At 43.4% G+C, this 22,073-nt stretch overlaps 1 protein-coding gene across 4 annotated transcripts in view; it reads right to left on the bottom strand.

Annotated features, from left to right (window-relative positions):
* Positions 1–21,663, bottom strand: part of znf512b (zinc finger protein 512B) — a 73,842-nt gene extending 52,179 nt beyond the window's left edge. The window contains exons 1-3 of one of the 4 annotated variants that reach the window (XM_061980829.2): positions 21,645–21,663; positions 20,568–20,694; positions 57–191 (exon numbers count right to left, since the gene is read on the bottom strand). In XM_061980829.2, the coding sequence (XP_061836813.1) occupies positions 57–189 (133 nt within the window). In that variant the 5' untranslated portion in view covers positions 190–191; positions 20,568–20,694; positions 21,645–21,663. Of the gene's footprint in view, positions 1–56; positions 192–20,567; positions 21,452–21,644 lie in introns of those variants that run through there. The other 3 variants (XM_061980820.2, XM_061980811.2, XM_061980837.2) reach the window with 3 other exon arrangements.
* Positions 21,664–22,073: the final 410 nt, after the last annotated feature.

Genomic DNA, 22,073 nt, shown 5'->3' with positions numbered 1-22,073 from the left:
AGATCTAAAGCTGCACATTGTTTTTGTTTAACAAAGTGTGACAGCGTGTTCCTTACTGTGTTTGTTGTTGTTTTCAAGACATGACACAGCTCCAACAGGCTCCTGGGTATGTCCATGTTTTGGGGTCCGGCCCCGTGGCAGCCCTGATGCTGACAGCTTCCCAAACCTGGGTCCACTTGGGCTTTCCATGCCTACAGTTGTAATTTTGGGGGAACAAGACACATAAGTGGTCAAACACGTTAATGAAGCACTAATTACACATTAAAAACATTGTTAACAATGTTGACAGAATTGATATGTGGGCTTTGTACCGAGGATGTCGTTGTGGCTTGTGCAGCCCTTTGAGACACTTGTGATTTAGGGCTATATAAATAAAGATTGATTGATTGATTGATAGTGTTTGATGATGCTGTCATCATGGACTACAATACATTTAAGTGGGTGATGATGATGGACTCAAGGTTATCTCAATGGAGGCATATGCATCATGTAATGATGACGGTAATGAGGGTATGACCTTCAATGTTTGATTTCAAAAGCAATAGTCTCATGACTCCACAGATTATTGTTCTGCCCATTAGATTAAATATGGATGAAAGAAAGGGACAAGAGTGAAGGGTTTAAAGCACTACTTTTGAGCACTCCTGTCTTTTTAATGAAAAAGTGACATAATTTCAAAAATAATCACAATATCTGTACTTGGATGAAAGGCATTTGTAGCAAGTGACTGCCTAATGTCAGAGCAGATGTACATCACTAAAATAACCAAAATTGGGTTTGCTGAGATTAAATCAGGGAAAAGACATTGATTAAATTTGTTTGCCTTCAAAGAGTATTGTGTTTACTGAGGTCAACAACCTGTTGGAGAAGGCAGGTGTGATGACATGGGCATATAAAACTGCTAGAACGGATACACTGGCGTTTATCGATGGTGTGACTGCTGATACAAGTAACAAAATGTATAAGGCTATAGTATTTTTTCAAATTCAGACAAATGTTACAAAACTGACCATAACAATACACATGCCTAATTACCTTCAGCTCAATAGAAAACACATTTAATATACTCTTGTTATAAATGTGAACATTGCCACGGGGAACGCCTGGCAAAGCAAATCCAGGTTGAAAAATCACAATTTGTAATGACCATAAGCGCTAGACTGCAGGATAAACAATAGTGGAAGCTGTAGATGTCGTATTTCCTAGTACAGTCTGTTATAAATTTGGCTTTGGGGAATTATGGCCTCAGGTTCCATTTTGAGTCCCACAGCAAACCAAACATTATTGAACTAAAACAATTAAGACCGGAGGGTGTGTTCTAACTATCGTGGGATCACACTCCTCAGCCTTCCCGGTAAGGTCTATTCAGGTGTACTGGAGAGGAGGCTACGCCGGATAGTCGAACCTCGGATTCAGGAGGAACAGTGTGGTTTTCGTCCTGGTCGTGGAACTGTGGACCAGCTCTATACTCTCCGCAGGGTCCTTGAGGGTGCATGGGAGTTTGCCCAACCAGTCTACATGTGTTTTGTAGACTTGGAGAAGGCATTCGACCGTGTCCCTCGGGAAGTCCTGTGGGGAGTGCTCAGAGAGTACGGGGTATCGGACTGTCTGATTGTGGCAGTCCGCTCCCTGTATGATCAGTGCCAGAGCCTGGTCCGCATTGCCGGTAGTAAGTCGGACACGTTTCCAGTGAGGGTTGGACTCCGCCAAGGCTGCCCTTTGTCACCGATTCTGTTCATAACTTTTATGGACAGAATTTCTAGGCGCAGTCAAGGCGTTGAGGGGATCTGGTTTGGTGGCTGCAGGATTAGGTCTCTGCTTTTTGCAGATGATGTGGTCCTGATGGCTTCATCTGGCCAGGATCTTCAGCTCTCACTGGATCGGTTCGCAGCTGAGTGTGAAGCGACTGGGATGAGAATCAGCACCTCCAAGTCCGAGTCCATGGTTCTCGCCCGGAAAAGGGTGGAGTGTCATCTCCGGGTTGGGGAGGAGATCTTGCCCCAAGTGGAGGAGTTCAAGTACCTCGGAGTCTTGTTCACGAGTGAGGGAAGAGTGGATCGTGAGATCGACAGGCGGATTGGTGCGGCGTCTTCAGTAATGCGGACGCTGTATCGATCCGTTGTGGTGAAGAAGGAGCTGAGCCGGAAGGCAAAGCTCTCAATTTACCGGTCGATCTACGTTCCCATCCTCACCTATGGTCATGAGCTTTGGGTTATGACCGAAAGGACAAGATCACGGGTACAAGCGGCCGAAATGAGTTTCCTCCGCCGGGTGGCGGGGCTCTCCCTTAGAGATAGGGTGAGAAGCTCTGCCATCCGGGAGGAGCTCAAAGTAAAGCCGCTGCTCCTCCACATCGAGAGGAGCCAGATGAGGTGGTTCGGGCATCTGGTTAGGATGCCACCCGAACGCCTCCCTAGGGAGGTGTTTAGGGCACGTCCGACCGGTAGGAGGCCGCGGGGAAGACCCAGGACACGTTGGGAAGACTATGTCTCTCGGCTGGCCTGGGAACGCCTCGGGGTCCCACAGGAAGAGCTGGACGAAGTGGCTGGGGAGAGGGAAGTCTGGGCTTCCCTGCTTAGGCTGCTGCCCCCGCGACCCAACCTCGGATAAGCGGAAGAAGATGGATGGATGGATGGATGGATGGCAATTAAGACTGACTGCTTAAGAGATGTCAACAACAGAGCTCTGTTGAGATAATTTTGAGCAGGGCATCGAAGCCAATTACTCCCATGCCGTGAAGTAACCAAACGTATGGGCCACACACACACACACACACACACACACGCGCGCGCGCGTACACACACACGCGCACGTACACACACACACACACACACACACACACACACACACACACACACACACACACACACACACACACACACACACACACACACACACACACACACACACACAGGGCTGTCAATCACGTTTAATCCCATTTTGTTCACAGTTAATTTAAAATTATCGCGATTAATCACAGAAAGATATACGTTTTTGTCATTAATACGTGTACCCAGACAGATCATTCTTAGTTAATACCATGACTGAACAATTAATTTGCTTTAATGATATATTTTTTAAACAGTATGCCTTTTGAAACAGCTCAACACAGAAAGGATAAAACACGCTTTTAAAGAGAATTAAAAAAATACCTGCAGGGCGTTGATGTCTTGCCAGATTTTCTATTTTGTAGGAATACAGAATTTGTATTCCTGCTTTAGGAGCACTTACATTTAGAAGAGGAGCTAAACCTTCATGTTTAGATAGCAGTTCCACACATTAATAACTAGGGATGTCACGGTATGTAAATTTCTTATCACGAAATGACCAAAATTATCACGGTTATCATTATTATCGCAGTACTACTTAGTGATGAAATTTAATATTCAGCCTGTTAATCATTCTGCAATTGCAGACTATCAATCAGAACAGGTTATAAAAGAATATAACATAGTGATGGTAATATTGTGTAGTGAACTGTAATTGCCCGATGTGGGCTGCAGAGGGCAGTGGCAGGCATGCCTGCAGTATTAAACCTAGTCTCAGTGGTAGCGAAGAAGAAGACACGTTTGTTTAAAGACAATCTTCTTCCTTCATATCGCCACTGCCATTACAATACATTGATTTCAATCTGCAAGAAAACATTTATTTAGGTAGAAATGTTACAGAGTAACAGAATAGCATGATCACAATGTAAGAAGCCCTAATATATATCAATCAATCAATCAATCATGATTGATTGATTGATTGATTGATAGATATTATATATATATATATATATATATATATATATATATATATATATATATATACAGTGTTGGGTTAGTTACTGAAAACCAGTAACTAGTTACAGTTACTAGTTACTTTATTTCAAAAGTAACTCAGTTACTAACTCAGTTACTTACACCAAAAAGTAATGCGTTACTGTGAAAAGTAACTATTTAGTTACTTCTTTTTTTCTTCTTTTTTTTTTAAAGCTCCCATTAATGCCCTTTTTGCCTTCATTTCAGTACTGTTATTGCACTGGAGAATAATACAATCTGTTGATCAACTTGACATGCATTTTTATTTTCCTTTTAACATAATTAATGAAAAACAGTGCAACATAAAAAGGCATTCCTCCTTTCTTTAAACTTGGACCAATGACCATTAATAAAAAACAAGTTTAAGTGCAACATAAGAAGAAACATCATCTTCCTTGAAACATAGGTAGTGAAATAAAGCCTGACATCTGGAGTGATGCTGCTGTCTTCCACACTTGGAGCCATGGATTGTAGAATCCTTGTTTTCAGTGGCAGGATCATTGACACAGATGGTGAAGTTTCAGTGCTCAGTAGAGATGGAACACTTTTAAGCACCTGGAGGACCTCATCTGCCACTCTCACATCATCATCAGACAGGGTGACATTTGTCTTCAGGGTGTTGTGGGTCAATGCAGAGTATATAGCTGCCTGCTGCTCCAACATATCATAAGTGGAGTTCCACCTCGTTGGGACATCATGTATGAGCAGGCAGCTTTAGCATTTCTTGCTTTGTCTTAAGCACATGAGCAGCTGTTGTGCTTGGGTGGAAGTAAGAAACCTTCCTGATCCTCCCAAAGAGGCGCTCCATCCTATTGACTGAGATTCCCTTCTGTGATGCCAAATTCACTACATGTGCAAAGCACCTATCTGTGGTCCCAGTCCTGCCTCATTCTCTGTAATTATTTGATTTTTGGCATTATCACGTGTGACTGGGATATCTTTATCTTCCATTCCTCCACTGCTTGTGTCAGTACCTGTGCAAGGTGACTCTCGTAGAGGGGGCGTGTCTTCTCATCTCCCAGTCTGCTGTGATGAAGTGAGCGCTTTAGAGATGCGCGGATAGGCAATTATTTCATCCGCAACCGCATCAGAAAGTCGTCAACCATCCGCAATCCACCCGATCTAACATTTGATCAGAACTGCATCCGCCCGCCATCCGCCCGCACCCGCCCGTTGTTATATATCTAATATAGACGATGCAAGGCATTAGTGAGGTTATAAAGCTTTTGCCTGTTAAAGAAAGGAGACTGATCCAACGCAGCACAGACATTCGCGTGCCACGCTGTCACGACCCAGACGCACACCAGTGCGCAATCATATGGGAGCGGCGATGAGCGCACCTCCAAGCGCGTCTCGCTGCCGGCGACGGCCGGGTATATGGGCCCGACGTTCCAGCGCCATCCATTTTCAGGGCTAGTTGATTCGGCAGGTGGGTTGTTACACACTCCTTAGCGGGTTCCAACTTCCATGGCCACCGTCCTAGCTGCTGTCTATATCAACCAGGGTGAGCCCCACCCCTTTCGTGAGCGCACTGCGCGCGGAGTGACCCCTGTTACGCGCCCCCGGCCACGGGGGTGGCGGGCAGGTAAGCTGCTTACATGCTGCGCGTGACGCCGGCCGTGGCGAAGGCGGACGAGGCGGGGTGTCGGTGCGGTGGGCGCGGTGGTGACCCTGGACGTGCGTCGGGCCCTTCTCGCGGATCGCCTCAGCTACGGCTCCCGGTGGGGCCCTCTCGGGGGAAGGGGCCTCGGTCCCGGACCCCGGCGAGGCGTCGGGGGCCTTCTCCGCTCCGTAAAAGTGTCCATCTCTTTTTTTTTTTTTCTTCTGTTGTGGCATATGCAGCAGGTGCCTGCTCGTTTTTCGTATGTGGGTAACAACATTTAACTATGTATATATTGTAATGTTCCCAGGAACGTAGGCTCATAGACTTATTCGTTTGTCTCGTATTTATTGTAATAAGATGCAATGTAACCACACAACAGCTCCAATGTGCGTCTCCCCTCTTTCCCGGCAAAACTCGAACTAACACTTCCTGTCAACAACGTCACTTCCCTAACTTGCCCGGAAGTCCCGCCCCCCAGCCAAAGCCATTGGCTAACACCCCGTAGCTAGCCGCTACATCATATTTCCGAATTGGTTTAACTGCCACCCGCCTGAATCTATTAAAATCTAATTTTTTTTAATTTCAATCGCCCGACCCGACCCGACCCGACCCGCTGATAAAATCTAATTTTTTTAAATTTCATCCGCCCGATTCGCGGATAATCCGCGGACTCCGCGGTTGTGCCCACAAACCGCGCATCTCTAGAGCGCTTATAGTTCCGCTGGACGTCCACCCGTCTGTCATGAGCGCAACAGATGATGCTCGGGATAGTTCATCCACAACTTTTTTCTTCTCCTGCTCATAAAGATCTGGCACAATCTTATTGCTGAAGTGGGTGCGCGACGGGATGTCGTAACGTGGTTCAAGCACGTTCAGCATGTGTTTAAAACCCTCGTTTTGCACAACCGAATCTGCACTTATAAACACACCGATTCAATGGCGCTGGGCGTTCAAGCTCCTCCTTTATTGCGCTCGCCATGACCACGCTGTGTGTGGACTGAACGTGACAACAACTTTTTTTTTTTGTTTCATATATCAAACCGCGGATCAAACCTGAAGCGGTGCGTGTGACCGGTCCTGGGTTCCCTTGTAGGCTGCGCACTCATCACAGCGCCGACAGAAGTCCTCCACGTCCCGCCGGTGCTGACCCCAGTAGAACCCTTGGCGCAACCGACGAAGCGTCTTTGTGCTGCCAAAATGCCCTGAGCCCGTGCCCCCATGACACGCCTTCAGCACTGCGTCCCTCAGAGTCTTCGGGACCACCACCTGCCATCTCTCCTCCCCGGTGGCCGGCTCCTTCCACGACCGCTGCAGTACGTCGTCCCTGATGCGCAGCACAGCAAACTTACTCCACAGGCCCTTGGTGCCGACTGACAGCCCCAACACGCCTTCCCAGGGTGGTCTCCTACCACTCTGGACCCATTGCCGCACTAGTTTGAGATCGCTGTCTTCCCCCTGCCTGGCCGCCCACTCTGCAGCGTCCACAGTCTCCAAAGTGCAGCATGAAGGCCCGTCTCATCTCCGCGCAGTTCCTTCTCTCTGACGTCTCGCCGGTCACAGTAGCTACAACCATCAATAGCACACGGCCGCCGAGAGAGAGCGTCTGCATTGGCGTGCTGCGCCCCAGCCCGATGACACACACTAAAGTGGAAAGACTGCAGCTCCTCCAGCCATCGCGCCACCTGACCCTCTGGTTCACGAAACGACATCAGCCATTGTAGTGCTGCATGGTCGGTTCTGATGGTGAAGGACACGCCACACAAGTAGTACTTGAAATGGCGTACAGCCAACACAACAGCTAACAGTTCACGTCTGGTCACACAGTACCGCCGCTCACTCTTGTTGAAGGTGCGGCTGAAGTAAGCCACCACCCGTTCACCTTCTGGGCCCACCTGCGACAGCACCGCACCCATACCAACATTACTGGCGTCCGTATCTAGCACAAAAGGCTTAGCTGGGTCTGGAGTAGTGAGGACAGGAGCATTCATGAGGGCCTTCTTGAGCCCAGAAAATGCCTCCTGACAGTCCGGCGTCCACACGAACATCTGATCGTTCTGCAGGAGGCTAAACAACGGTGCGCCACTGCAGGAAAATCCCTTTACAAAATGCCGATAATATGAGGCAAGTCCCAAGAAGCTTTTTAGCTGCTTCTGGTCCTTCGGAATTGGCCAGTCTCTGATAGCGCTGATCTTCTCCTCCAGCGTGCTGATGCCGCTTCCGTCCACCTTGTGGCCCAGAAACTCCACCTCACGCTGCATGAAATGGCACTTCTCTGGGTGTAGTTTCAGTCCAACTGCCGCAATCCTTTCCAGCACCAGCCTCAAGGAATCAAGGGCTGACTGAAAGGACCGTCCATGGACGAGGACATCGTCCAAGTAGACCAAGCACTCTTGCCTGGGGATGTTAGCGAGCACCGTGTCCATCAGTCGCTCAAATGTCCCTGGTGCGTTGCAGAGCCCAAAACTCATGACCTTGAATTGCCAGTGGCCCCTGGTGGTGCACAACGCTGTCTTCTGTCGTGACTCAGAGGTGAGTGGGACCTGCCAGTATCCACTGCGCAGGTCGAGCGACGAGAACCACGAGGACCCTGAGACCAGGTCCAACGTTTCATCGACCCGCGGGAGTGGGTAACAATCCTTTTTTGTCACCTTATTCAGCGGCCTGTAGTCCACACAGAACCGCGGCCTCGTGCTGTTCTTCCTGGGAACCATGACCACGCCAGACGCCCACGGACTGTCAGAGGGTTCTATGATTCCCGCCTCGAGCATGGCGTGGACCTCTCTATCAGCCGCCTCCTGCCGGATCATGGGAAGGCGACGGGGGCGCACCTTGATTGGCCGCGCATCCCCAGTGTCGATGTGGTGTTCAACCAGATGGGTGAGACCCACCTCATTTTCATTGAAGGCGAAAATGTCCTTAAAGTCCCACAGTACGTGCCACAGCCGCTCGCGCTGCTCCCCTTCGAGGCCGACGCAGTTCTTTTCCCAGATGGAGCGGACCGCTACTGTTGTGGACGGCCTGGATGACGTCGCCCCCCCACTTTGGACTTGATTCTTCAGGGCGAGCGGACTCTGCCCCCATTATCGGTGGCTGCTGCGTGGTGGATGGTGTCCTCTTGGCTGCGAGCTCCCTGATTGCCTCATCCCTCTCTATGGGGGGCCTGACAGTCTCTTCCCATGTTGTCGGACTGGCGACTGCGGTGTTGACGGACACAGCCACAGTCCGTTCAGTGGGAGCAGTCAGCTTTACTCGCTGGCCACTCGGCAGAACGAGCACCGCAGACCCCAAGTCTATTACACATCTTGTGGCTTTCAAAAAGTCTCGACCAAGTATACACGGGTCGCTCACATCCGCCACCCAAGCGGAAAATGTTGCTGACAAGCCTCCGATTATGAACATAAATGTCGCTCTGCCTTTCATCTGGGCTATTTCCCCAGTCACTGTCTTTAATCTGGTGAGACTTGGTTCTAAAACGGTTCCAGCTGGAACAACGTCCGGTCTCACAATCGTGGCTGAAGATCCAGTATCCACCAGGGCTGTGCAGGCCACGTCCCCAATCTGCACGAAAACATGACATGGGTCCCCCACTTCTGTCCAGCCCACAGTCACAACAGTCTCTTCACTCGAGGGCTGGTGCTCCCGGTAACTGGTTAAAGGGGTCCGTGTCGTCCGGGCTACACGGACCCTCTCCCGTTTCCCTGCTGGTCCTTTCTATTTGGACAGCTCCGCAGCAAGTGGCCAAGTTGTCCACACCCCCAGCAGACAGCAGTGCACGCTCGTCTGTCCTTCTTTTCCTCATACTGGGTTGGGCGGGTCTGCAGCGCACGTACAAGTTCCTCCACCCACGCCGGTCTTTGCTCCGCTCCCTGCGTAAGCGATGCAGCCGAAACTGGGCGGGAAAATGTCTCAAGTGCTGCCCCAGTGGCGATCTCTCTCTCCATAGCGAGTTCGAGTGCATCTGCCAGGGAAGTGGGGTGGGCGAGCTGGACGCGCAAGCGCAGCTCATCCGGTTTCAGTGCTTGGATGAATTGATCACGTATCAGTTCGTTTTGGATTGCATTCGGCATTCCGATATACGCACGTCGACCCAGCCTCTCGATCCCATGAGCAAGGCACCGAAGCGACTCACCCGGTAGTCTGTTACGGTGCTTAAACTTACAGCGCAAAGAGTCTCTCAAGTCAAACTCTCCAAAACGCCTTTGCAGCGCAGCAACCAGCGCACTGTAATCAAGTCTCTCTTCCGGGTTCAGCAGGAGCAAACAGGACGCAGCTTCTTCTGTCAGTGACAAAGCCAACTGTATTGCCCTCACCTCCTCAGTCCAGCCTGCTTTATTAGCCACAAGCTCAAACTGAATTTTATAAGCTTCCCAGCTTCCTTTCCCGGAAAACTTCAGTGTCCTCAATGCTTCGCACACAAACTCATGGGCGCCGCCATGTTTGTTTACATTCGGCGGCGGCGCATGCGCTTCTGCGTCATGACGCCGCTCCGTCATGGCGGTACTATTGTCCATGTGGCGCGACACGCTGGCTTCACGGCGTCCGTGCTCGACGCAAACTGCGTCCGGCATGTCAATCGCACACTCTCCAGTTCCTCTCTCTACCTTCACTCGAGCGCTGCGGTCGGCGAACATCCTCTCTCCACAATGCGGGCGGCAACGGGTTGAAATCGAAGCACTTCTGACACCAATGTAATGCCCCGCAGTGGAGAAGGAGTCACACAGACGAGGATGTGCTGCTCAATCGCTTTATTAACCAGCGGTAACTTGTAAATCAGCTGAAAGTAACGCACGCACATACACGAGCTGTTGTTAGGCACAACTCACGCTCACACACCCTCTCGCTTACCGCCAACTCTCCCGTGCATGCGCGTTTCCCAAAACCTTAAAGACACAGTACTCTTATACAAATATCACAGATATTACACTATATTAGAGATGTCCGATAATGGCTTTTTTGCCGATATCCGATATTGTCCAACTCTTAATTACCGATTCCGATATCAACCGATACCGATATATACAGTCGTGGAATTAACACATTATTATGCCTAATTCTGTTGTGATGCCCCGCTGGATGCATTAAACAATGTAACAAGGTTTTCCAAAATAAATCAACTCATGTTATGGAAAAAAGTGCCAACATGGCAGTGCCATATTTATTATTGAAGTCACAAAGTGCATTATTTTTTTTAACATGCCTCAAAACAGCATCTTGGAATTTGGGACATGCTCTCCCTGAGATAATCCTGATACTCACTACAACTGTGGGAAATACTATACTTTGACTTTCACAAAGTGCTTTTTTTTTTTAACATGCCTCAAAATAACAGCTACAAAAACAATGAAGGCACACAGCTTGAGTCCAGAGTATACCAAAGTAATAAAGTAAACAATAACATAGTCCTCATTTAGTGCAAGACTGCCTGGCATACTGTATAACAGTATAAACTGGGCTCAATCTGCCCTGCTCTAACATATTTGTATGAGTGACACAAATGTGCTGCAAGCTAGTGGTGAGTGCTTGAAGTGGCCTACCAGTCAGCCAGAGCTTCTGAAATGCTGCGTTGAGACAGGGCACCTCCGTTCACTGCAAGCTGCAAAGTGTGCGCCATGCAGGGCAGACTAGCCACCGTAGCTTTTGCCATACTGCGTGCGTTGTCCCTGACCACAACGTGGGCTTTCGCCTTGGGGTAGTTTTTGTTGTATTTTTATTTTTTCTCGGCGGAGTCTTTAAGCGACAACTGTGTGGTACTACTTTTTTTCGGTGTTTGCTTTTCATCCATCTTCCGCTTGTATTTATCGTGTATCTCCTTATGATTCTTGAAGAGGTGAGAGATCAAATTGCTCGTATTAAAGGAAGATGTCTTGGTTCCTCCTCGCATAACCAACTTTTTGCAGTCATTGCAAATTGCCAGTTTTTTATCCGTCAGACACACTTTAAAATAATCCCAAACCATAGACATGGTTTCATTAGTCAGTCACAGCTACAGCATCGGCAACAACACACTCTTGTTGTTGTTATGCTCCGCTCGCGGCGGTTTGATGAGGTCATCAAGCGTCGCCAGTAAACCTCTCATGCTGCAGTCGTGCTACAATTCCTGTGTTGTGACTGGGAGAGGCTGTCAAACTATTAATACATTTAATCGCGATAATCGCATATCTGTTTATAGTTAACTCAAAATTAATTGCGATATCACAATTAATCGCAGGTATATTTAATCGCTGCACATTTCGGAGTGGGCTTTTATTGTGGGCAGCCTAAGGCACACCTGTACAATAATCATGCTGTTTAATCAGCATTTTGATATGCCACACCTGTGAAGTGGGATGACTTATCTTGGCAAAAAAAGTACTCGCTAATACAGGCTTAGACAGATTTGTGAACAATATTTGAGAGGAATAGAGGTCTTTTGTGTATATAGTAAACGTTTGTCAAATGATATGCAACCATGTGTAAATCACAAAGATTATTATCAAAGCTTAGGTCAGGCTGATTACAAAATAAATACTAATAATTTAATATATGGCTAAAGAAGGGATTCATAAAAATTGCTAAAAACGAGTGCTAAAATAATTTTTTAAAGTTATTAATACATTTAAAATAAAATAAAAATAATAATACATATCTCTCTTAAATAAACTGCCAATAAAATGTAGGTTAAATGAAAAGACAGCTTCACCATTTTAGTAATATTTTTTGCGCTTAATAAACTTTTCTATGACTTTAGTTCCAGACTGTTTGATATTGTCATTACTGCTACAAATGGTGAATAACTGTATTAAGACCGCTGCAGCACATACAGACCACAGCTGTAAAGATAATTTTTGGCGGCACTGTAGGGGGCGTAATAATAATAAATTCATAAAAGAACCAAACTTCATGAATGTTTTTTGTGACCAACAAGTATGTGCGCCAATCACTCTATCACAAAAAAATAAGAGTTGTAGAAATTATTGGGAATGAGCGGTAGAAAATGGATTGATGGAATTTGACTTTGGTTTCTTCAAATGATCTCCTCCTGCTCAGGTCTGGCTGCGCCAAACACTACATAATGTGAGTGAAATACAAATAAAGCAACAAAATAAGTATCCCACACTTCTCTTTTGTAAAGTAAATATGTACAGCATATATGGGCATCTACATCAACAATATGATTCACCTGAGCGGTTGGACAGGACAGATTTAAAAAAAAAAAAATAAATGAATACAATATAACTCTTTTTTAAACTTGGGATGGATGTCCCACGGGCCATAGTTTTGGGACCCTTTCTGTAGATTAATAAAGCATAACCACTACAAAGATACACTTCTGAGCTAGACCTTAAGAGTGGGGGAAAATATTCACATTATGTTCTAACCAAATTATAATTCCAAAAGGAGAAGCAGTTGAGTCTCAAAAAGTTCAACTCTTAGCAAAAATCTGTCTTTCATGTCAAAGGCAAAAAGTCTTTTTTGACAAGGTTGTTGAACCGCATAAGCAAGACCTCTGTAAGTGACTTACCATTGTTGTCAAGGTTGAACACAATTATAAAGTGATTTAAATGTCTTGACAGAGCCTGAAGGTTATGGAACAAAAAAGTCAAGTGGTAGACCAAAAAATTATGCTGACTACAGCTCAATACACATTAGATGGCATCTGTGAGAGAAACTGGAGCTTTAGGTTGTGAAGTGGCATCAATTAGCATCAATCACCGCAGACTGAAGCTCTCAGTCAAGAGGGATTACAGATTTTGACTTTTTAAGGCATAGGTGTAAAACTCAAAACTTGAGGGCCAGATCTGGCCCGCCACCTCGTTTATTCTGGCCCGCAAATGTTTGAAATGTGTGTCAATAAAGCACTTCATCTTTCTTGATGAATGTATTCGTTCTTTCAATCCTGACAAATTCTTTAAAAAAACGGTGTGTACTATATGCAACTGCATGTCTTTTAAACTTGAATATTATCTGATCATGCAACAAACATTATATTAACATTTATTCCATTTTATTTTGTTAAAATTAAAATATATACTCAAATATCTGCTTCTCACAATAAAATTATGATTTCAAATCAAGTTGTACGTAAGAAAAATATAATAATCAAATGCGTAGCCAACTGTTCAATAACATGATGAAGCAATTACATTTAAGGGACCAGATGATGACTCTAATCTACACGTCCTTTTGCTCCACCGTCACATTTATAACCCGTATTTGGAGTCTGTCTGCAAGATGTTCGATTCTGGAGGCGTTCTCAGATTGCAAATGAAATCACACCCCACCCTCTCCAAAATTATAATAATTCGTCCATCCATTTTCTACCGCTTGTCCCGTTATCTTTTGAAAATGTACACTGTTTAAATATATATCTTGAAGTTGTCAACTTCATAAACATGATATAGATTCACCCAGTCACAACATCAGGTACACCTGCTCACTCTACAATGAAATTAGACTCTTCATTAAAAAAAGCAGTTTTTACCAACACTTATGTCACTGCATGTCACACATCAGCATTATTATGCACATTGCACAATTTGATGAAAATAAAACTTTAAAATACTGTGTATATATATATATATATATATATATATATATATATATATATATATATATATATATATATATATATATATATATATATATATATACACAGTATATGTATGTATGTATGTATGTATGTATGTATGTATGTATGTATATACACACACACACATATATATATATATATATATATATATATATATATATATATATATATATATATATAAAATAAAAAATATGTATATATATATATATATATATATATATATATATATATATATATATATATATATATATATGGATATTACGTATACATATATATTAGGGCTGTCAAAAATAACAACTTAACTCAAATGATTAATCACAAAAAATTATCACATTTACCATGTAAAAACGCAGATTAATCGCACAATTTATTTTGACCTTACATGCTCCATGCTCCTTTACCTTAACCGCAGATGGTTACCTGAAAGGCCCTGCTAGTTGCTATACGGTCAGTGATCAGGTCAATGCATATGTCAGTGTGCAGATGAGTGAGGAGACTCTGACTGGTGGGTTCGCTGGAAAATGTGCCCCCAAAATACAGTCGTCCCTCGCCACATCGCACTTCAAATATTTCAGTTTCTTTACATTGCAGATTTTTTAAAGCATTTTCTACAATCCTATGCCTTAAATTATGGTAAGCATTTTCAAGCATGAAATAACTAAATGAATTACACATATTATGCTACAGTAGTATTGGCCACTAAATGAGACCAAACCAATCAGAGTGCACTGTTCAGTATTGTGACCCGTCATTGGCTCAGCCTCAGGCAGATATACTATATTGGATTAGAAGAGTGTAAAGGTGACTAAAGGGTGGTATTTCATGTCTTGAAGGCTCTCATAATGTTGAAAAACATATTTAAAAAGTAGGTAAGAAGTTTGCATGCTTTAGCTATGAAAATATTAGATTTATAATTAATGATGTCTACTTCACAGAAGTTCGGAACTAATTAACAATAATAAACACAGGTCTTCTGTACGCCCAGGCGATACTTTAGATAATATTAATTCAAATTATGCAAGCGAGTAATAAATTGTGATTAACAATGTGGCGATCAATCCGCCACCGATCAGTATTTTAAATTTTCATGAACAAGTATGTGATCGCCGTTGATGAAACCGTGTTGCAGCATAAAGTAAGCAACTAATAAATGAACAAGTAGATTAATAAGTGTCTAGAGTGGATCATACAACAACAACTATTGGTGTGCCAGCATTGTCGCAGTTAGTACACAACACGTAAGAGGAGGGCAGATAGATCCATACATTGGTGGTGTCGATACCAACGATAACAGTATTAATATGTGACCGATACTAGAGGGATTACGTCAATATATTTAATTTCTCAAAATACTTTTTTGTTATTTTTTTTATGTTTATAAATTCAAAAAATATTTCCCTGAAGACAAAAGGACTTTGCGGGCCAAAACCAAATTATTTAAATTGTATTATGTGCTGTTGACTTTATTTTTCTCAACCAATTGTATGTAATAAAAGAAAATAAAGAAGTAGTTTAGATATTGTGTTGATATTATCAAACCACAAATAACACTTACCATAAATACATTTAAAAATGTACAGTTAAGTGGTATCGGTCAATCTTACTTATGGATGATCATATCAGAATAGGCAGCATAAAACCCTGATCAGAACACCTACCTGTGATTATTGACGATTAATTTAAATTCAAAAGTGTGATTACCGTATTTTTCGGACTATAAGTCGCAGTTTTTTTCATAGTTTGGCCGGGGGTGCGACTTATACTCAGGAGCGACTTATGTGTGAAATTATTAACACATTACCGTAAAATATCAAATAATATTATTTAGCTCATTCACGTAAGAGACTAGACGTATAAGATTTCATCGGATTTAGCGATTAGGAGTGACAGATTGTTTGGTAAACGTATAGCATGTTCTATATGTTATAGTTATTTGAATGACTCTTACCATAATATGTTACGTTAACATACCAGGCACGTTCTCAGTTGGTTATTTGTGCGTCATATAACGTACACTTATTTAGCCTGTTGTTCACAATTCTTTATTTATTTGAAATTGCCTTTCAATTGTCTATTCTTGGTGTTGGGTTTTATCAAATAAATGTCCCCAAAAAATGCGACTTATACTCCAGTGCGACTTATATATGTTTTTTTCCCTTCTTTATTATGCATTTTCGGCCAATGCGATTTATACTCCGGAGCGATTTATACTCCGAAAAATAAGGTAATCTGATCGGAAAAAAAACATTTGACAGCATTAATTCATATTTATTTACTGTTACAAGCGACCCTCCGAGGTCAGCCATAACTGCCATGTGGCCCTCAATAAAAACGATATTGACACCTCTGCATTTTAAAGGCGAACTGCACTTTTTTGGAATTTGCCTATCATTCACAATCATTATGAGACAACAACAAAATACAGCTAATGAGAGCTCCTATGTTGCCTTCAAAACCCTCCATCAACAATTTATATCCACGCTGTAAGTATATATATATAATGTAGTAACATACACATTCATAACATTATGTAATAAGTACAATATTTACCCTATTTTGGTCATTTTAAACATTACCGGAACTTCTTTCCAGGGCGCATGATTTCAGTGCCCACAGCAATGCACTTCCTACTTCCACATTATATTAGATCATGGCAGACTTGGTAATGGATGACTAAGGATATTTTTTTGGGACAAATGAGGATTCACAACCTTATAACTTTTAACCTGATTATACGGAGTATGAACTGCTGGTTATAGAAGTTTGGGGAGCACAAAGAAAGGGTGAATTGTTGGAGCAGACGGGGGTGAGAGAGCTAGGACCGGCATGCCTTGGCGGTGTAAATGGGGAGCTTGCCAAGCTGTGCCGACAGAAATGGAGTGCCTCTGCTGCTCTGAGTGGCACACAATGTTATTATCAATGGAAATGATTTTTGTATCTGACAAAGATGACGCCGCTCAAAGAAACTGCGAAACAAACTGTGCGCTTACAAACCCTACAGTGGTAAAACCTTTTTCCCACCTTCCCAAAATCAACTGAAAACCCAGCCAGCTTGACCAAAGAGACAACTTTCCATTGAGTAAGTCACGATAATATTGATCATGATATGCAGAACATCATGCTTGTTAGTACAACCATAAACTGTCACGCTAGCTGTGTACAAACACAACATGAAATGTGGGCTAATACTTTACATATACTGTAATATGATTGATATTTTTCAGTCAGTACAGATTGGTGTCCTATCGCTTTGTGTTATGCATTACAAACTGAAAAGCCATTCAGCTGCTGTTGCAAATGCTATCTTACAGCTAATCAATCTTACGGTGATGAGTTACTATGCTAGAAAAAGAGTTCCTCTGTGTTTGCTCTTACAATAACACTGTCACTACAGCTTAGTTATTATACAGGTTATGGCATGTAAATGTAGTATTGCTGGCGGTTTTTGAATGCATTTTTAGTCTGATTTAGAGGCAAAATGGCTTGCTCTCATTAAATGCACCGCCAGCCACCTAGAACCAGCCCATCCATCCATCCATCCATTTTCTACCGCTTATTCCCTTTGGGGTCGCGGGGGGCGCTGGAGCCTATCTCAGCTACAATCGGGCGGAAGGCGGGGTACACCCTGGACAAGTCGCCACCTCATCGCAGGGCCAACACAGATAGACAGACAACATTCACACCCACATCCACACACTAGGGCCAATTTAGTGTTGCCAATCAACTTATCCCCAGGTGCATGTCTTTGGAGGTGGGAGGAAGCCGGAGTACCCGGAGGGAACCCACGCAGTCACGGGGAGAACATGCAAACTCCACACAGAAAGATCCCGAGCCCGGGATTGAACCCAAGACTACTCAGGACCTTCGTATTGTGAGGCAGATGCACTAACCCCTCTGCCACCGTGAAGCCCCCTAGAACCAGCCGATTATTACAAATAAAAATGCAAAAAAAAACAAAAAAATATATGTGTTATTGTCCCTCATAAGGATGTTGAACAATAGACAAAAAAAATTGCAGTTCTCCTTTAGGCTATGATCTTAACTACCTTTCTAAGTTTTACTTTTTTGACTCTGAATTGTTTGTCTTATGCTCCTGTTTGTCTTATGCTCCTGTTTTAATCCTCTATTTACACTCCGGTTACAACGACATATAAATAAATAAATTATAAATGGGTTATACTTGTATAGCGCTTTTCTACCTTCAAGGTACTCAAAGCGCTTTGACAGTATTTCCACATTCACCCATTCACACACACATTCAAACACTGATGGCGGGAGCTGCCATGCAAGGCGCTAACCAGCAGCCATCAGGAGCAAGGAGTGAAGTGTCTTGCCCAAGGACACAACGGACGTGACTAGGATGGTAGAAGGTGGGGATTGAACCCCAGTAACCAGCAACCCTCCGATTGCTGGCATGGCCACTCGACCAACTTCGCCACGCCGTCCCCTAACATAACATGTGAATATTACTCATTATACCTGGTCTTAAGATTGGGTTCAGGAGGGGTGTAAACAATAAAAACAATACCCATCCATCCATCCATTTTCTACCGTTTGTCCCTTTCGGGGTCGTATCAGAAAGTGAAATACAATTTTGGCTATGCCCTGAGATTAAAGATTTCTAGAGTTCGATTTCCAGATGGTATTCTCATGTACTTAAAGTAAATCTGGATCCTGACCCTGAAACTGCTTTGCTTGGCATTTCTAACACTTCAGACAAGATGGGTAGAAATGCTAGCACATTGGTGGCCTATGGTATGGTCATAGCAAAGAGATGCATTTTGAGAGTGTGGAAATCTGACTCACTACCTAAGTTTGAAGCCTGGTTGAGGGAGCAAGTGGTAATCCTCCACATAGAAAAACTGAGATATTAGATTTCTGGTAACTTACATAAATTTCGTGATGTGTGGAGACCTATCTTGGAATACCTAAAACTGTAGTAAACCTCCCTAAGAAGTACCAGTCTTGGCATAATTGATGTGATTGATGAAAGTGGACATTCAACTGATATATGTAAGCCTCTTTATATGTATTTTGTTTTTACATGTTATAATCTGTGTAAAAAACTTCCATCCATCCATCTTCTACCGCTTGTCCCTTTTTTGGGGTCGCGAGGGGTGCTGTAGCCCAGTGTTTTTCAACCACTGTGCCGCGGCACACTAGTGTGCCATGAGATACAGTCTGGTGTACCGTGGGAGATTATCTAATTTCACCTATTTGGGTTAAAAATTATTTTTTGCAAACCAACAATTATAGTCTGCAAATGATGTGTTGTTGTTGAGTGTCGGTGCTGTCTAGAGCTCGGCAGAGTAACCGTGTAATACTCTTCCATATCAGTAGGTGACAGCCGGTAGCTAATTGCTTTGTAGATGTCGGAAACCGCGGGAGGCAGCATGCAGGTAAAAAGGTATCTAATGCTTAAAACTAAAATAAACAAAAGGTGAGTGCCCCTAAGAAAAGGCATTAAAGTTTAGGGATGGTTATGCAGAACAAAACTAAAACTGAACTGGCTACAAAGTAAACAAAAACAGAATGCTGGACGACAGCAAAGACTTACTGTGGAGCAAAGACGGCGTCCACAATGTACATCCGAACATGACATGACAATCAACAATGTCCCCACAAAGAAGGATAAAAACCACTGAAATATTCTTGATTGCTAAAACAAAGTAGATGCGGGAAATATCGCTCAAAGGAAGACATGAAACTGCTTCAGGAAAGTACCAAAAAAAGAGAAAAAGCCACCAAAATAGGAGCGCAAGACAAGAAGTAAAACCCTACACACAGGAAAACAGCAAAAAACTCAAAATAAGTCACGGTGTGATGTGACAGGTGGTGACAGTACACCTACTTTGAGACAAGAGCTATAGTGATGCATGCTTGGTTATGGTTTAAAGTCATATCCAACAATTGCGACAACGACTTTTTATTGTCAACTCGTTTTTTAATGATTTCTGCTGGTGGTGTGCCTCCGGATTTTTTCAACACAAAAAATGTGCCTTGGCTCAAAAAAGGTTGAAAAACACTGCTGTAGCCTATCCCAGCTGCATTCGAGCGGAAGGCAAGTCGCCACCTCATCACAGGGCCAACACAGATAGACAGACAACATTCACACACTAGGGCCAATTTAGTGTTGTCAATCAACCTATCCCCAGGTGCATGTTTTTGGCGGTGGGAGGAAGCCGGAGTACCCGAAGGGAACCCACGCAGTCACGGGGAGAACATGCAAACTCTGCACAGAAAGATCCCGAGCCTGGGATTGAACCCAGGACTACTCAGGACCTTCGTATTGTGAGGCACATGCACTAACAACCCCTGTTCCACCGTGCTGCCTTGTAAAAAAAACTTCTTAATTCATTATTTTTATTTTCATATTTTATGTATTTACTTTATTATATGTATATATGTTTGTATTAAGAAAACTGACAAAAAAAATACTTTGGAAGAAAAGAAAAAAAGAAAGTGAAATTCAGCAATAGATGATGAAATGAGATATAAACACAACGCTCCTACACAATCTGCTGACAAAGTGTAATCAATGTATGTGTGACTCCCACAGCAGTGACATAGGAGAGAAAGGCATGGACTGTACCTGAAGTGTTGGCCGGTCAGCCAGCGTTCAGGGCCGGCTGGTCCCAGGTCAGCCAGGTGAAGAGGAGGGGGTCCACAGACGAGGCGTTTAAATCCGACAATGTTGTGTTACATCGCAATCCCACCTGCTGTGCGATGGAGGAAATACTGTCGTCTTGTCCACAGTTGACGAAATCAAAAACAATTCAAGGTAATTTCGCCTGCCCCCTCCCTTTGCTGCATTAATATGCACAGTATATACCACAAGACACCGCTTCGCGCTTGTCGTCAAACACTCCAAAATAGCCCCAAAAGACCGTCAAATCCTTGACTCCTTGAGGGGGGAAATATTGGAATAGCGGATGGTTTATAAAAGGCAGTGAAGCAAAATGGCGACTTTATAACGAAGGAGGAGAGCAGGAAAAAAAAATCATGCGCTGGCTGGAGCCTACAATATATGTGCGCTCGAACGACGACACTTTTTAAGAGTCTAAGGGCGTTGGAAAATACAAAAAAAAAAAAAAAAAGAAACGCCGACAAACGGTTGCTTTTCGGCCACTCCTCGGCTCCTTACCTCGGTATTATTTGGCTTTTTAATATGTCGCTCCCCTCGGCCGCGAACACACACGCTTAGCTAGAGCAGTGACAACGATACTTGACAACTCTCGCCTTATTGCGGTTATTAATATCATTGCTTCCTGTGTCGACGAGGTGACTGGAGCTTCCAGCGGGGTAAACTTGCTGCCGTGACAGCGGCTCCTGCTTCCCGACGTAACGACGTTCTCTCCTGACGTGAAATCATTGCCAACTATTAGCTCACTTTGCCTCGCCATTAGCATCTAGCATGGCGACTCCTCCTAGTACAATATCCTTTTTTCAGGATTACATTTGGCATATTTTCATGTTGATTGTATCTAAAGGCTGTCATGTCACAGACTTCTTAACAAACCCCGGATTTAAACCAAAACATAGCGACATAACAGCATTTTATCCCCAAACTGTCGTTAAATATAATTATTTAGTAGTGGATGCTATAGTAGCTAAAACACATATATTTCTCATTTCAACTGTCCTATTGATTGATTATTATTGATTATACCTTCCTTATAAAGTCTGAAGTGCGAGACATTAAGGTCTTCCACTTCACTAATAACACAAAGCTTCTCTTCTTAGTCTTTGATTGGTGCCAGTCATCATGACCTAATATTTGTTAATAATGAATATTACCTGGAGCCATGACGTCATCTTTGTGTATAAACATTGTTTTAAAAGTCGCCGGTAGAGGGCAGGAGAGACTCATTTTTGTGTATCATTGTGTAACTTTTAGGGGATTCATTGCTTTATTGATCAATATAATATGCATACCAACAGTTGCATTGATGTGTGTGTGTATATATATATATATATATATATATATATATATATATATATACATATATATATATACATATATATATATATATATATATATATATATATATATACATATATATATATATATATATATATATATATATATATACATATA

The sequence above is a fragment of the Nerophis lumbriciformis genome, linkage group LG01, assembly GCF_033978685.3.
Source record: "Nerophis lumbriciformis linkage group LG01, RoL_Nlum_v2.1, whole genome shotgun sequence".
Lineage (NCBI taxonomy): Eukaryota > Metazoa > Chordata > Actinopteri > Syngnathiformes > Syngnathidae > Nerophis > Nerophis lumbriciformis.
Note: the sequence above shows the minus strand (reverse complement) of the source record. Positions and strands in the feature narration are given on the sequence as shown.